Source organism: Phragmites australis, chromosome 16 (assembly GCF_958298935.1).
Source record: "Phragmites australis chromosome 16, lpPhrAust1.1, whole genome shotgun sequence".
NCBI classification, from domain to species: Eukaryota; Viridiplantae; Streptophyta; class Magnoliopsida; order Poales; family Poaceae; genus Phragmites; species Phragmites australis.
The window spans coordinates 3212545-3228136 of record NC_084936.1 but is presented as its reverse complement, the minus strand read 5'-3'; the positions used below and the strand labels follow the sequence as shown (position 1 = coordinate 3228136).

The 15592-nt window shown below is 41.2% G+C and overlaps 1 protein-coding gene and 1 pseudogene across 1 annotated transcript; one reads left to right on the top strand and one right to left on the bottom strand.

Annotated features, from left to right (window-relative positions):
- Positions 1-689: 689 nt before the first annotated feature.
- On the top strand, positions 690-5193 carry LOC133896039 (monocopper oxidase-like protein SKU5). Its single transcript, XM_062336553.1, has 9 exons — positions 690-800; positions 1596-1705; positions 2569-2839; positions 3008-3146; positions 3540-3906; positions 4125-4490; positions 4580-4658; positions 4784-4983; positions 5082-5193. Exons 1-9 carry the CDS (start codon positions 690-692, stop codon positions 5191-5193), a joined length of 1755 nt encoding a protein of 584 aa, XP_062192537.1.
- Positions 5194-6205: 1012 nt separating this feature from the next.
- On the bottom strand, positions 6206-8209 carry LOC133896018 (uncharacterized; annotated as a pseudogene).
- Positions 8210-15592: the final 7383 nt, after the last annotated feature.

Genomic DNA, 15592 nt, shown 5'->3' with positions numbered 1-15592 from the left:
CTATCATAACTTTTGCATTTTATAGAGTATAAATATCGGTAGATTCTGCCCATTTATAAAATCCCCCGCTGTCCCATTTTTTGCATGGCATGTAATTTTTTTTTCTTTTTGCAATTTCTTACTTTCCGGAAATAAAACTGAAAGGATACACGTGGAAAAGTTCATTGTGACGTAACACGACGCTTCTTGCTTATAGCTACTACCGCTGCAGCTCAGTGTATTTATACAATCGGTGCATGCACGACGCACTGATAATTGGTTGGATTCTGCGAAGGAGGGCCTCCGAGGCGGCAGCTCACCACGCCCTTAATCCTGGCCGCTAGAAACTCGATCGGACGGTCCCAAACCCGCCTTCCTCAATCCTTGGCACATATATAACACTTAATATAAACCCATGAATAATCGAGTGAGATATTGCACATTCGTATTTTTGCGATTATTACTTATTTATTATTGGCCATAAATAAAAGGCACCTTCGAAACTTCCTTTTGCTCATTCATGTTTGGTTTTGGAACTTCTGCGTTGCTTTCCATCTTCTCTACTGTCTCTCTCTCTCTCCCCTCTCTTTTCCACTTTTTATAGCTCAAAACCCCACACCAAGAGAGGCCAAAACCCCTCACGCGAGGGCAGGACGAGAGGGACTTGGTGGAGTGCACGCAGCGCAGGAGACCCGTTCATGGCGGCTGTGATGGCGGCCGCCGTGGTGTTCGCGGCCGTCGTGGCGTCGGCGGCGGCGCAGGCGGAGGTGCGGTGGGAGGTGGCGTACCTGACGCTGGAGCCCCTCGGCTCCGCGCAGAAGGCACGTACTCGTTGCTGGCACCTCCCTCTTTCTCTTTCTCTCCGTGCCGCCTAGGTTCTTGGTTTCTTTCCAACTTGTTCCGTGGTTTTTTTTTTTGCTCTCGTTCTTCACCGTTTCCGGATTTCTAAGATCTTGATCTTGTGAACAAAATGTCATCTTTCTTTTGAGTTGTTTTGAGTTTTGACGTTTGTTTGTTCGATGAGCCTGTCTTAAAAATGCTTCCTTTATTTTCTCTTCTCCGCGCGAGCAGTTTCCATCGCACGATCTCGTCGTGGTCGTTTCGCTTCTCCGTTCTCCTACATGGATTTGTCCTAAAATTTTCGTAACGACCGGCCTCTCCTCTAAAAAACAAATTTGCAACGACGTTGCAAGAAAAATCCTCTCTTTTTAGATGAAAATCTTTTCTCTTGGTCGTGATACGTGTTCTTGGGATCAGCAAACCCCCCTTTCTTTTCAGGATGTCGTTTCTAGCTTGATCTAAACGCAGTTCATTTCTCGTGGGAAAAAGATTTCTTTTTATTTCTTTTGAATTTTTATTCGGTGGTTCATGCCTGAAACTCTTGTCCTGCAGTAATCTTGCATTAAAAAAAATCCCTCTTTCGCAATCCATTCGGAAGTTCCAAAAGTTTATTTTTTGTGTGTGTGCAAATAATCAAGATGAAGATCTTGCACTCGGTTTTTTCTTACATGTCTCCTACAAAAAAGTTTTTGTGAACAAGCGACTCTTTTTTTGGGGTTGGAGATGCAAAATCTGAGGGCACGGATGTGAATACGCGACTCTCCATTTGTCTTCAGGTGATTGCGATAAACAACCAGTTCCCGGGGCCGGTCCTGAACGTGACGACCAACGAGAACGTCAGGGTGAACGTCCAAAACAACCTGGATGAGCCCCTCCTCATCACCTGGTACTTACTACTTCTGACGCCTCTCTGTATATAAATACATCACCAGCTCAGATCAGTTCATTTTTAAAAAAAAGAAAGATCAGTTCATTTTGATGCAGCAGATCTCAATTAGTCTTATCATCTCCTGCAGAAAATCATTTCTTTGCCACACAAAAAAAAAACATGCGCCGCATATGCATTTTGTTGATCGAATAAAAAAAAAAGCAGCAGTGAATAGTATGAGTCAATGATATGTTCGCAGCCATATCTTCAGTTTCCATCTGTGATGGATGGATTTATGATCGAATTCTGGGTGGATTTTGAGCTGTACTTCCATTTCTGTGGTGCCTCTTGGCCTCCCTATTATGTATTGTGCCATATAAAATTATAAATGCCTTATGCATTTGAGACATTTATGGGCTTAATTGATCATGGCATATTGACATATATGGACAGGCACATCATGTTCTTTCCTGCTGACTTGCTCAGATCGCGTGTTTCTCTGCATCATATCATTTACAACTTTATAGTTCATACCAGCATGTCATTTGCTCTAACTATTTACTGAAAGAAATCTAGCAACTTTATGTCTTTTTAGATATCCGTGTTCTTGAATTATATCTGTACCCAATAAAATGTGTAGAACATCTCGCCCTCAAAATAAAATGTGTAGAACATTTCTACCCATGCCGTGTTCTTTGAAATTAGTAGCAAACAGCATTGCAAATGTCTAATCATGCTTGAGAACACGATAGAAGTGCTCAATACAATGAGGGTTGCTTCTGCAAGTTCCAACTTTTAAAACTGAACTAGCATTGGCGCCAATTTTCTTCTCATGTGGCAGCTGATATGGTAAGCTCTCTCCTTTCCAATGGCAATGGCAGGGATGGCATCCAGATGAGGATGAACTCGTGGCAGGACGGCGTCGCTGGCACCAACTGCCCGATCCCTCCGGGATGGAACTGGACCTACCAGTTCCAGCTCAAGGACCAGATCGGCAGCTTCTTCTACTTCCCGTCGCTCGGCCTCCAGCGAGCCGCCGGCGGGTACGGCCCCATCACCGTCAACAACCGCGCCATCGTCCCGGTCCCCTTCGACCAGCCTGACGGCGACATCACCCTGTTCATTGGGGATTGGTACACCAAGAGCCACATTGTAAGAAATTTGTTCTTGTGTTTGTCACTGCAATTTATTTAACCAGTGTGATATTTCAGAGATAAAGAGTGGGCTTTCTTAATCTTTGACACAATGATATGATGCTCTGGTCTTTGCGGAAAGATTTTGTATATTCTTCTTGTAATGTGAGAATTCTGTCCCATGTAGGAATTGAGGAACATGCTAGATGATGGCAAGGATCTCGGAGTACCGGATGCAATTCTGATCAATGGAAGGGCCCCTTACAGATACGACAATACACTGGTTCGAGATGGCCTTCAGTACGAAACTGTCGGAGTTGAGCCAGGTCAACTATATATCTTTGATCACTCATTTGTTTGCAAATTTGCAGCTTTACATGTACCCAAAATCCCAGATAATAGTTTTTTTGCGAATACATCACATTTGTGTTTAATGCTAGTCATGGTTATGTTTCAACTTGTCATCAATTTGGTACTTGCCGTGTAGCGGGGATGTTTCAATTGCAAAGGCCAGATTTTTCCCATTCTGTGTGATTTTGAAATCAAAATAAATGGAAGCAGGTGATGATTACAAATCATCCAGTTGCATTTGCATACCGATGTCGAGATTGTTTACAGAAGCATCTGATGCATCAGATGATTATCAGCATTACTCCAAAAATTCCGTATTTATCATCACCAGTCCTGTAAAATCTGATGCTCTGAATATTTTGGAACAGGCAAAACATATCGCTTCCGTGTCCACAATGTTGGCATATCAACTAGCCTCAACTTCAGGATCCAGAATCACAACATGCGTCTGGTAGAGGCCGAAGGAACCTATACCAATCAGCAGAACTACACCAACCTCGACATCCATGTGGGACAGTCCTACTCTTTCTTGGTGACCATGGACCAAAATGCGAGCACCGACTACTACATCGTGGCGAGCCCGAGGTTCGTAAGCGATCCTTGGTGGCGCGAGGTCAACGGTGTGGCCATCCTGCAGTACTCAAACTCCGAAGGCAGTGCTTCTGGCCCCCTCCCTGATGCTCCAAATGATTACTACGACAAGGTCTACTCCATGAACCAAGCAAGGTCTATCAGGTAAGTGCATTTGAGATTCACAAGAGTGCATTATTGTGATCTTGACGTGAAAGCACTTTTGATCTTGAATTACCATGGATTCTGAGCTTCATTTAGCATATCTGATTCTTCTGCTGTTGTTTATTTATTTTGCTTTCTAACACAATCTATTTAACTTGAATGACTTCATCTGATGTTAATATGTTCTCCATTAAGAGCCCTTGCCATTGTTCTTTCAGCATGAATACGAGTGCTGGTGCTGCCCGTCCAAACCCACAAGGATCATTCCGCTACGGTTCGATAAACATCACCCAGACCTTCGTTCTGAAGAACGAGCCGCCCTTGCGCATCAATGGGAAGCGTCGAAGGACGATAAACAGAATCTCATACTCTCCTCCTGAGACGCCACTGAGGCTTGCTGACCTCCACAACCTGACTGGAGTCTACGCAACTGACTTCCCCACGATGCCAAGCAATGCGCCAGCGAGGATAGCTTCATCTGCGTTGAACGCATCCTACAAGGGCTTCCTCGAGATCGTCTTCCAGAACAATGACACTGATGTTCAGACCTACCATCTGGATGGTTACTCATTCTTTGTTGTCGGGTATGTGCTGAACCATCACATTCTTTAGCTTTATCCAGTCTTCTGTTCAGCTTGATCATCTGAAAGAACTGCCATGTTGTAAATTTCAGGATGGATTATGGTGAGTGGACACCAGACAGGAGGAATGGATACAACAAACAGGATGCCATCTCTCGCAGCACTACTCAGGTACACAACTTCTTGAGGACCATCTGATCATGTGTCAAAAGTTCTGCACTTCATCGACAGAAAAAAAGTTCTGCATTTCACACAGCTGCACCCTTGGACATTCTGATCTTTCCAATGCCAAACAGGTCTTCCCCGGAGGCTGGACTGCGGTCCTAGTTTCGCTTGACAATGTCGGTATCTGGAATCTCCGCGCCGAAAAGCTGGATAACTGGTACAGAGGGCAGGAGGTCTATGTGAAGGTTCCTGATCCACAGGGCTACAACATCACTGAAATGATCATACCGGATAACGCCCTGTACTGCGGTCTACTGAAAGAAAGGCAAAAGTATGTTTCAGCTGAATGCTATCTTGTCCTTTGATGTAATGGTAAATTTTTGTTGTTCTTGGCCTACAACTCACATCCTGTTCTGAAAAACCTTCCAGGCCGCAGGTTCACCAGACGAACAGCAAATCGTCGGCACTTGCTGGAGCCCGATGGAGCGCCAGGCTCCTCGCGGCCGTGACGCTGATCATTGCAGCTTTGTGCTTCAGTTGAATTTGTTCAAGTTGTTTGTTAGGCTTTTGTGGAGGTAGAAAATCCTACATGGAACTGTTTACCATACAAGTTCACCACAGGGAAATTTATGGAATTTGGTGGAGATTCTCAAGTTCTTTTGACTGAAAAACTGTTTGTGCAAAGGCAAACTTTTTTTCTCGAACACATGCAAAGGCAAACTTGATACCGGCAATGAGAACTTGACAATTTCCCCATTGTTTGTTCTGATTGTTTTTATCGCTAGTTCAGGTAGAACGTTCATGTCTCGTTCCTTCATTGGATTGTACACTTTATGCGATAAAGGCTTAATCAACTGGTCCTGTTGTTGCTAATTTACAAGATATTTGAATTTAAACTTAATTTTGACACGAACCACTTGCATCTAGGTAGCCTTCAGCAAACAGCAATGCATTGCCGTGAACGTTAAAAAGATGGAAACAATATCAATAATTCACAATGATACAGTATTCTGATTGTAGATGGAATATTTTGCATTGACTGATTTGTGTGTAAGTAGGTTAGCACACAACGGTAGACGTACATAAGTGAAATCAGTGGTATTATAGCTTGATCCTGATTCAGACATCAGTAGTCAATGAAAAATCAGAGGAAAAATGAGTAAACCGCACATACCCAAGCATTTGGAAGAAATCGTCTTAACACTTGCAACCAGCTGCTTGTTATACGCATTGTCAACAATTTAACGAGATTTTACTACCACTTGCCTAAACATGATATTTCATATGTGGCCAATCCATTCGTGCACCTAATCCCTCCTGAACATACTTGTGGAATACCAAAGATCGAAATTCAGTGGATCGGTACACTGCTACATGTAAAAGCACACCATCTGTTTTCCCTACAGAAGAAAGGTACATATCAAAACCGTGATCCATCAACTAAACACCATAGCAGCATGTTCGTTTCGTGCTTGAGTCTACAACTGTTTTCTGAGGAGCAAATAAAATCAAAGTCAATTCAGGAAAAATACCCATGCCAATGTTAATCTGCTTCAGTGCAGCAATGGGTCTGATGCACCACATGTCTCCTCCATGGTGGTTTGTACACTTGGGGGTAGGCCGCTTGCTGCATCTGTGGATATTATCAATGTCAAGAGGTACATCACCTGTAATTCTTTTACTTAATTGCCCCATAGCAGTTTGATCTTTCAGGGCTTGATATCGGCAAGAAGTTTACATGTACATAATATGCTGTGAAGTAAAGTATCTACTAGCTTCCGGCAAATTGTCATCCCATCCGCAATAGGCACCTGCAAGTCCCCCAAATAATAATGCCATTGTTAACAAATGAAGGATGCTGATATTGCAGTACTGCTACACATCAGAGTTTGTACTGTTCCCATCTTCTACAGGACAAAAAATTGTGCTGGCATGTCAAAGTTTCTCTAAAAAATTGCAAGTAATATGCATTGCACCAGATATCAAACGTATTACAAGGGGAGGGAGAAAGAGACCATGCTGATATCGACACGCTTATCCTCCAAAACTTTCTTATTGAAGTTCCTTATACTGATTGTCTTTTGGTCATCAACCTAAAAAAAGGTGGATGTGTTAAATATGATGTCTACTCTGAAACATATTAGTATGCTATCTCTCAAAGCCATTCTAACCGACCATTGGATCAGCAACTCTTCCATACCAAAGGACATTGTCCATTACAATTAAGCCACCAACTCTTACCTACAGTTGATATCTAAGAATATTAGAAACCAAATTTGAGACAAGAAAGCTTCTAAAATAACTAATTTCTTCAAACAGTATAAGAAACATAAGGACTAAAAAAGGGTAAAGCACTCTATGGGGTAAATTGAGTGTAAGACCGCATGTGTTAAATATGACCCAGAAGATAAACCAAATGTTAAAATCTTACTAGCTTCAGTAGAAGCTCAAAATACTACTCATACATTCTCTTATCAGCATCAACAAATACTAAGTCATAGCTAGAAAAGGTGGAAAAGTAAAGGTTAGATACAAATGTAAGAGGTTAACTTATGTGATCATGGATTAGAACAAACTATAAATCAGTATACCTGGAAGCTTCACCACAATCAAGCAATGATTGAAGAGAATCCGCAGCTAAAGCATGTTTCACATCAATCTGAGGGATTTTAACACATTGATCAGCATAAAAATCTAGAATAGAAAAACACAAATGGTTTATATAATATACTAATAAATTATTGCAATTGTAGGGTAGTTCCAAACATATTCAGCTTTAACTTATGAATGAGGAAATATTGGTTAATATAATGATGACTAGATTTCAAACAAGATTAAATGCAAATATGCAATGTATTAAGAATCCTTATCAGTGCCATAGAACTCAATACAATCTGAAACAAATCTAAGAACAGTGAAACAGATAGCACAAAGGAAAGAAGTGAACTTTAAAGGAAGTTTTTCTTTGGAAGAATTTCAATTTTGCACCAGAACACAAGGTCTTCAGCCTACTTTAAGCATCTCTAACTTTGTCCTACGAAAAAGTTCTTGAACTGGCTTAAAAATCACAAACGCTTAATTGTTAAATTTCTATTGAAGGGTTAAGATGTGAATTATCATAAGAATCACCTCGTGTGCAACACCAGCAAAGCTGATAGTATTTCTTGGTAACTCCTAGACATCTTTCATCCCTTTCACAAGCAACCAAGCGACCAGATTCAGGGAGTGTTAGTGCTACAGCTAACGATGAATAACCCTGTAGAAAGATAAAAGCACTGCTAAAACAAGGATAATGAATTTGCAATAATAGGAATTTCTGTACAGTAGAAGTACCTTTTCAAAAGGTCTACAATGAACACTTTTCATTTCAACAACTGAAACAATTGTCCCTTAAGGAAGAAGGATGGAAAATATAGAGTAAATTTCAAAAACCTATAACTATTTTGACACATGTTGCAAAAAACTACAACTTCTAGTGCTAATTTAAAAAACCTCAAACTATTTTGAAATATTTTGCAAAAAAACTACAACTTTCTCACCTCAGGCCCACCTATCATGTCCGCACTATTTCATTTCTGGATAATGTAAAGGACGTCAGCCTCGGTAGGGGCCCACGTGCCAGTGACACAGTTGCCCCTACTGCCGCCGTTCAAAAACCATGCCTCATCGGGCTCTCATCGCCATCCAGCTTTGACACCGAACAAGGAGGTCTGTCTATACAACACTTGGGATGTTTTCTCACCTCCCAAAACACTTGATTTTTAAGCATTGGATCTTTTACAAGACCAAGAATGACGACTAAAGGGATGTGAATATACGTCTCAACAAATTTCTTTCAAAATAGATGATCTTCTCTTATTTTGTTACCCAACGTATCTCAAGAACAAAGCACAACACAAAACACAGAAACACAGCGAAAACACAGAGCTCATTCCGGAAGATCCGACTAGAACAGAATAGAAACTCAAATAATTCAAAAACCAAACTTGAAGATTCAATCAAAGGTGGGTCTCATGGTTGGAATCGAACACTAGGTTCCACAGTAAACTAATCCATAACTCATCCCCACATAAAGTTTGGAACTTGAGAAGAAAGATTCAAAAATCGAAGATAAGGTTACCGGTTGAAGAAATTCTACAAGTTGATAATCTAGAGGTAAGAGAGTTCAAGACCCATGAGTATATACTTGTATGTGATTTTTATGTATTTAGCAACAAGAAGAATGACTTCACAAGATGCTAAAATTCAGCCTAAAAAACAAAACGAAAATAAAAAAAAACACCGAAAACTTTCAAACTTGTAAGAGAACCAATAGAGTGAAATTAGAAGGAGCGGAATTCAAACATGTGCAAAAATATAAACTTCATTACTTAAAGAGGTCAGCCCTATTTTAGACGGATTACAAAGATTTTTCACTCAAAACTATCACTTAATACATAAGCTAAGCACTCATCATTCCCCTCCTCTGAAACCCTAGCACTATGCTCTCAAATGAGTAGCACAATAGGCTCAAGTGGCTGGTTTCATCTCTCTCACAGCCCTACCTCTCTATTTATAGTTCTAGAAATTTGATCCCTAAATTTCATAGCTTTTTCCCAAAATACCTATCTCTTTTAGTACACTCTTACCTACCACCGAGGATATTTTGGTCCATTTTCTTCATTTATCGGACGATCTCGGCGCCTTTACGACTTAGCTTCGTCTCGACGCAAGCTTTACGATGGTGTCACATACTCTTCTAGTCCTCCCATGATTTTAAGGCCAAACCGCGAAATCCTATCACGTTTCTCAAAGCGTGACTAGCCGCCACTTGCTTCCTCCTAAAGCAAGTGCTCTGATGATGATGTGTTTGCTCCGTCTTGCGATCTTGACCACTGGCAACTCTCTTCTGCTCCCGATTCCTTGGGTCGTCTTGTCACTTGCACAGGTATCCCTTTCGCTTGATTTTGTCCACACGTCATCTTCATCCTCCGTTTCATATTTTGCTTGACCTCCATATGTAAAACTAGGATCACCATTGACTCCGTCTGACCCTCCTTGATCGTCCGGCACCACAAAGACAGAAAATATAGTGCAATATTTCTCAATCCACTGTCTTGAACCAAGAAGACATAGAGCAAGATATTCATCAAACTAGCCTTAACACAAGCATTGACTAAGCCTAAGCAATTACGAACATGGTGATCAAGAATATTGCATTTCAAAGCCTACATGATTCATAAAATTACTAAATTTCATCTTAAGGAAAGCAAGCTTGCTTGAAATGTATCATATCAAAGCATCAAGAAGAGCCTAAGATTAAAATATTGCTCCACACAACTACTCAACTTAGTCCAAATTCAAGTCTAGCAATTGAAAATGCTAAAGACATACAAGTAAAAGCTCAACTACTATGCTTATCTTACATAATGAAATGTAATGCAAATACAACAAAAGTAAGATAGAGTTTGTACAAAGGATAACTCCCCCTCACACAATGCTATAGGGATGACACACACCGAACTCTCCTCTCAAATAGGAAAATCTTGTAGCATTTAGAGGCTTGGTGAATATATCAGCTAGCTGATGTTAGGTATCTATGTAGCTCAACTCAATATCTTCCTTCTCATTACAGTCTTCTAGAAAGTAGAATCTCACATCTATGTATTTGGTTCTAGAGTGTTGAATTAGGTTGTTGGCTAAGCACTCCTAAAATTGGCACACTCCTAAAATTCAACCCAAAATCTCTCAAAGTAGCAACCATCCATAAAATATATGAGCAACAGCTAGCAACAGCTACATATTCAACTTCAATAGTAGACTGTGCAATGCTAGACTGTTTGCGAGAAGACCAACACACAAGAGAACTACCCAAGAAGTGACAAGTACCAGAGATACTTTTCCTATCAATTCTACAACCAGCAAAATCCACATCTAAAAAACTTCGACGAGAAAGCAAAGAGGAAGAGAAAAACTAAAGCCCATACTCGAGAGTGTGCTTGAGGTATCTCAGAATGCGTTTCACTGTTTGGTGGTGAGACATCCTCAGTGAGACTTGGAAACGAGCACATAAGCAAATGACGAAGTGGATGTCGGATCTTTTCACCTTCAAGTATATGAGAGAGCCGATCATGCTCCTGTACTCCTGCTGGTCCACCTCCTCTCCATCTTCATCTGGATCAAGCATAATCGAGGTGGCCATAGGTGTTGCCAAGGGCTTCGCATCACTCATATCGAACTTCTTTAGTAAATCCTTGGTGTACTTCGTCTGGTGGACGAATATACCTTACTTGCATTGCTTGATTTGTAGCCCAAGAAAGAAGTTGAGCTCGCCAATTATCGATATCTCGAACTTCTTGCTCATAGTTTCTGCAAAATTGGCCATAAATGAATGAGAAGAGCCATTAAAAAATAATATCATCCAGATATATCTAAACAAGTAAGAAATGATTGTTATGTCTGAGAGTAAACAAAGTTTTTTCAACTAACCCCATCACATACCCATGCTCTAGCAAGAAAGACCTAAGCCTATCATACCAAGCTCTAGGTGTCTGCTTAAGCTCATACAAAGCCTTTCTAAGATTGTAAACTCTATGTAGGTATTTGGGGTGCTCAAAGCCTGAGAGTTGCCTAACATAGACCTCTTCCTGAATGAAACCATTAAGAAAAGCACTCTTGACATCCATCTGGTACAACTTAAAACCTCGAGATGCCGCAAATGCAAGGAGGATCCTAATGGCTTCAAGTCTAGCTATCGATGTAAAAGTCTCTCTAAAGTCTATCCCCTCTACCTGAGTGAAACCCTGAGTCACTAGTCTAGCCTTGTTTCTCATTACAGATCCATCATCTTCCTGTTTATTTTTGAAAACCCATTTTGTGCCTATGGTGTGAATATTAGTGGGTGGCTCTACAAGAATCCAAACTTGGTTTCTCTCAAAAAATTTAAGCTCTTCATGCATGGCATTGACCTAACTCGAATTAGATAAAGCATATCCAACATCGTGGGGCTCAAAAGAAGTAACGAATGCAGAATCAGTAAAAGAAGCATGAGAAACAGATTTGGACCTCGTTACCCTCTCATTGATATCACCAATCATCGTCTATGGAGGGTGTCGCCGCTAAATGTGTTGAGAGGTCTAATGCTGTGAGTGTACCTCCCCCTCAAACACTGCTGGTGCAGGCTCAAAAGCAGCTGAAGTGGAAGTAGAGACTGCAGGACCCTCTGCTGGAGTAGAAGAAGCAGGAGCCAGGTCTGGAGCAAGTGTGGTAGAGGGAAGTAGTGGATCATCCTTGTTATCACCAAGAGCTAGAAAGTCATCATCTACAGAGATGCTCTCGCTCATCTCCTGATCACCTACAAACTCAAAGACAGAACTAGTACTGGGGGTTAACTCATCAAAAGTCACATTAAAAGATTCTATGATTGTGTTAGTGTCAAGATTGTAAACCCAGTAAGCATGACTATGAAGAGAATACCCTAAGAAAAAGACATCGGAAGAACACAACTCGAACTTGTTAAGATTGCCACGCTTTAGGATGAAGCACCGACACCCAAAAACTCTCAAATGTGAAACCTTCGTGTCACGTCCCAAATTCATAATCACATGATTAAGTCTAATTTTGTGTCATTAGCATCATAGTTAGTTTTGAGGTAATTTATTTTGGAACTCTAGTGCAATTTGTTTAAAGTCAATCGGGCGAGAGAAAGAATTTCGGGAGAGAAAAGAATGGAATTCGCAATTAAAATGGACCCTTTTCTCTAACACGTGGGCCCACCATGTGGCCCCACTACCCATTTCTCCCTCTCTATGGGTAGCAGCCCAACCACTCCCTCACTTTCCTCGTGCTCTCTCTCTCTCTCTCACTCCCATGCTCCTCAATCGACAAGCCAAGGAGCTCCTTCTCACTCGCCTCTCAAGCTCCCTCTCTCCTTCTCCCCTAAAATCCCACCTCAAGAGAAGGAATTGAGGTATGCATGTGTTACTCACACGATCATGAGCTCATGAGCTATCCATCCATCCAATTCATTTTTGTTTTCCTGAAGGATTCGATCCGGTTTTGATGTCTTTTGGTGTTCTTGGTTGAAGCACAAGGAGCACCAGTGTTCTTCCTCTTTCTGAGCTTTTCCTCCTTCAATTGATGGTCCTCAAGCCTAGCAAAGTATCTTGGGTGAGTCTCCTAGGCTCCCATGGTATAGATGCATGTTTTGATTGGATGAATCCCGAGTTTGAAGCTTTGATTGCAAAGTTTTTGTGTTCTTGAGCTTTGGAGCTAAAATGAGATTTTGGCTGAGTTTTGAGTTAGGAATCGTGTTGCTAGGTTGGTGAGTGAGTTCTAGACTCTATAAACTCTCTCAAACATGTTTCTCTTTGGTTTGGAGAAGCTCACAAATCAAATCGGTTGAGATTTCCCCCTTGAAGCAGCCTCTCTGGACAACCCGGATAATCCGAATTGACTCAAATACTCTGGGTAAACCTAGAGAAACCCCATTGAATTGTCCTCAAGAACTATGGCGTTTTAGGGTCAATTCGAGTTTAGAACCTTTTGTATAGTATATATCCATGTTTTGCTATAATAGATTTAGCATGCGAGTTGAATCGATTGGGAAAAACACTTTAGAACACAACTCGGCTAGAACCTGGATAGTCCGGATTAACCCGGAGTGTCCAACCCAATCTGGAGTATCTGGACTTGACTTGGAGGGTCCGAGTAAATACCCGAGAGCCCCACTCGGAGCCTCACCTGGAGTGTCCGGCCTAACCCAGAGTATCTGGACTCACCCAGAGGTTCCGAGTTATTTAAAAAATGGCTAACCGAGAGCCCTCATCTGGAGGTTCCGAAACCCAAATACTCCGAGTTCAACCCAGAGTCTCCAGCCTCCTGTTACTTTTTCGGTGTTGTTTAGATCACAAGTTTTGTTATTCCTCCGTATGTCTTACACATTTAGCTTGTTGTTATGCATATTGTAGCATACATTGTGCATTTTATTCATGCTCATCATTGCACCCATTCTTCTTTAGTGAAGGAAGAACCAGAGCGTGTCGCGACCGTGGTTGAAGGTGACGCCAATCTACCTGAGTTTTATGAGTGTTGCGCGAGTAGCATAATTCAAACCCCAAAGCAGTAAGGCAAGCATCTAAGCATATTTCTCTTAGTACTTTGGATCTCGTTTGATATGATGTGGTAAATATTCTTTATATATGTTAGGCATGAGTTTGAGTCGATATCGGGTTTATGATGGGTAGAACCTATATTGATGCATTAATTCTCCTATCTTGAATAATTATTGATCAGTATCCTTGTAGCCTAGGTTTAATATGATGCTGTCTAACTTAAAATATTATTCACGATGCTTACTATGTGCTTAAGTCCTCGGTAGAAGTTGAGCGGTAAAATGTTTCATCGTTCGCGAGCATAGGCTTTAATTACTTATACAATGATCATAATGATGGGTTGATGGTATCAGTTGGATGAGTGAGGTGGATGAGGCGAGATGTGAGCGGTGTTAGGGGTGTTTGTCTTACCCAAATGTGGAGTTCCCCAGGGTAGGTCGGGAGAGGGACCCGGATATCGTAGACCGCTTGCATTGTTTAAGCACCGATCGTTATTGCAGTTGGCTTTAGCACTTTCTGTGCTTACTACATGTGGTATATGGGAATGATAAGCCGATTACCTTTGTAGCTGTGGCTTTTTGATGTGTGGGTTGATGGTGTCAGGCATGAGGCCGGTTGGGGTATCCAGTTTGCTCCAGGAGTAGTTCTAGATGGCTGCTGCACCTATTGGTGTATGATCAAACAGTCAGGACTTATTGCAAAAGGTGGACATGAGTACCCCTTGTATGGACCTGTGTGGTCATACAAGCTGTATGGTCCTCAAGTTGTGTAGGTAAAGGAGTACCCCCTGCAGGGTGTAAAAATATTTTGAAATGTCGCGTTCTCGGTCATGAGCATGCTTTTGTCCATTTGCAGCAGTCATAGAGTTATGAATGTGGTTTAGTATGATTGAGATGTTGAGATAGTTCGTTGTAGATGTTACTACTATGGTTCATTTTACATTATGTTTAGTTGATGTTTATGGCCTAATTGTTTCTTTGGTCAGATATAGATGCTCACACATGCTTATGTCAAATTTGCTTTTGTATATAAATTTATTTAACCATATAGCAGTATTCTTGCAAACATCCCAATACATAATCCTTGGAGTTGGACTATTTATAAGTGCTCATTATGGATTAAGTCTTGCGATTACCTTCATACCCAGCTGCTCTACAGGTTTTGCAGGTGAGGAGTTGATTTTGGCTACTTCACGCCCGCTGACGCATGTGGCAGGAATAAGCAGTGCATCTTTTTCTTGGAGATCGTGTGTTCGGGGTGAAGCCTAAGGGCATATAGCTTCACACACCTTTTGCCGTTTTTAGCTTTTGTTTCTGTTGCATAGTTTCTTTTGTTGGTCAGGAGTTGAGTATGTTTTAGTCTCCACCTAGCTCTCTTTTGCTGTAAACAGTATTAACTTGATGCATGCTTAAGAACTGTAATAAAATATTAATTATTCGCTCTTTTTTAATCTTTGTTATGATGTTCCATGTTGGAAAGGCATGTATTTCGATTTTAGGCACAAAACAGGTGCTGGGACTATCAGAGCGGTATTCTGATTAATCGTTCCAGTCATGATTAAGAAAATGATTGACTTAATGTTAATTAAAATATTATTTGGATGGTTTCTCACACTTTGGCTTCCTCCTAAAATGTAACTCATAAGAAGTCAAATTCAAGATCGAGCACAAGAAAATCCGATTGGAGATATAGCACTCGGTGCTATGGCCTCAGCCTAAAACTTCTTATGAGTCCTATGCTTAATGAGCATCGTTCTAGCCATCTTCACCAAAGTGCGATTCTTCCTCTCAACCACGTCATTCTGCTAAGGAACGCGTGGGGCAGAAAATTGATGCTCAATGCCATGCT

Excerpts from the sequence above, each read along its gene's own strand:
- LOC133896039 (XM_062336553.1), top strand. The coding sequence starts at position 690 with ATGGCGGCCGCCGTGGTGTTCGCGGCCGTCGTGGCGTCGGCGGCGGCG. Across the intron at positions 1,706-2,568 it reads GAGCCCCTCCTCATCACCTG|GGATGGCATCCAGATGAGGA; the intron begins GTACTTACTACT and ends TGGCAATGGCAG. Across the intron at positions 3,147-3,539 it reads AACTGTCGGAGTTGAGCCAG|GCAAAACATATCGCTTCCGT; the intron begins GTCAACTATATA and ends ATTTTGGAACAG.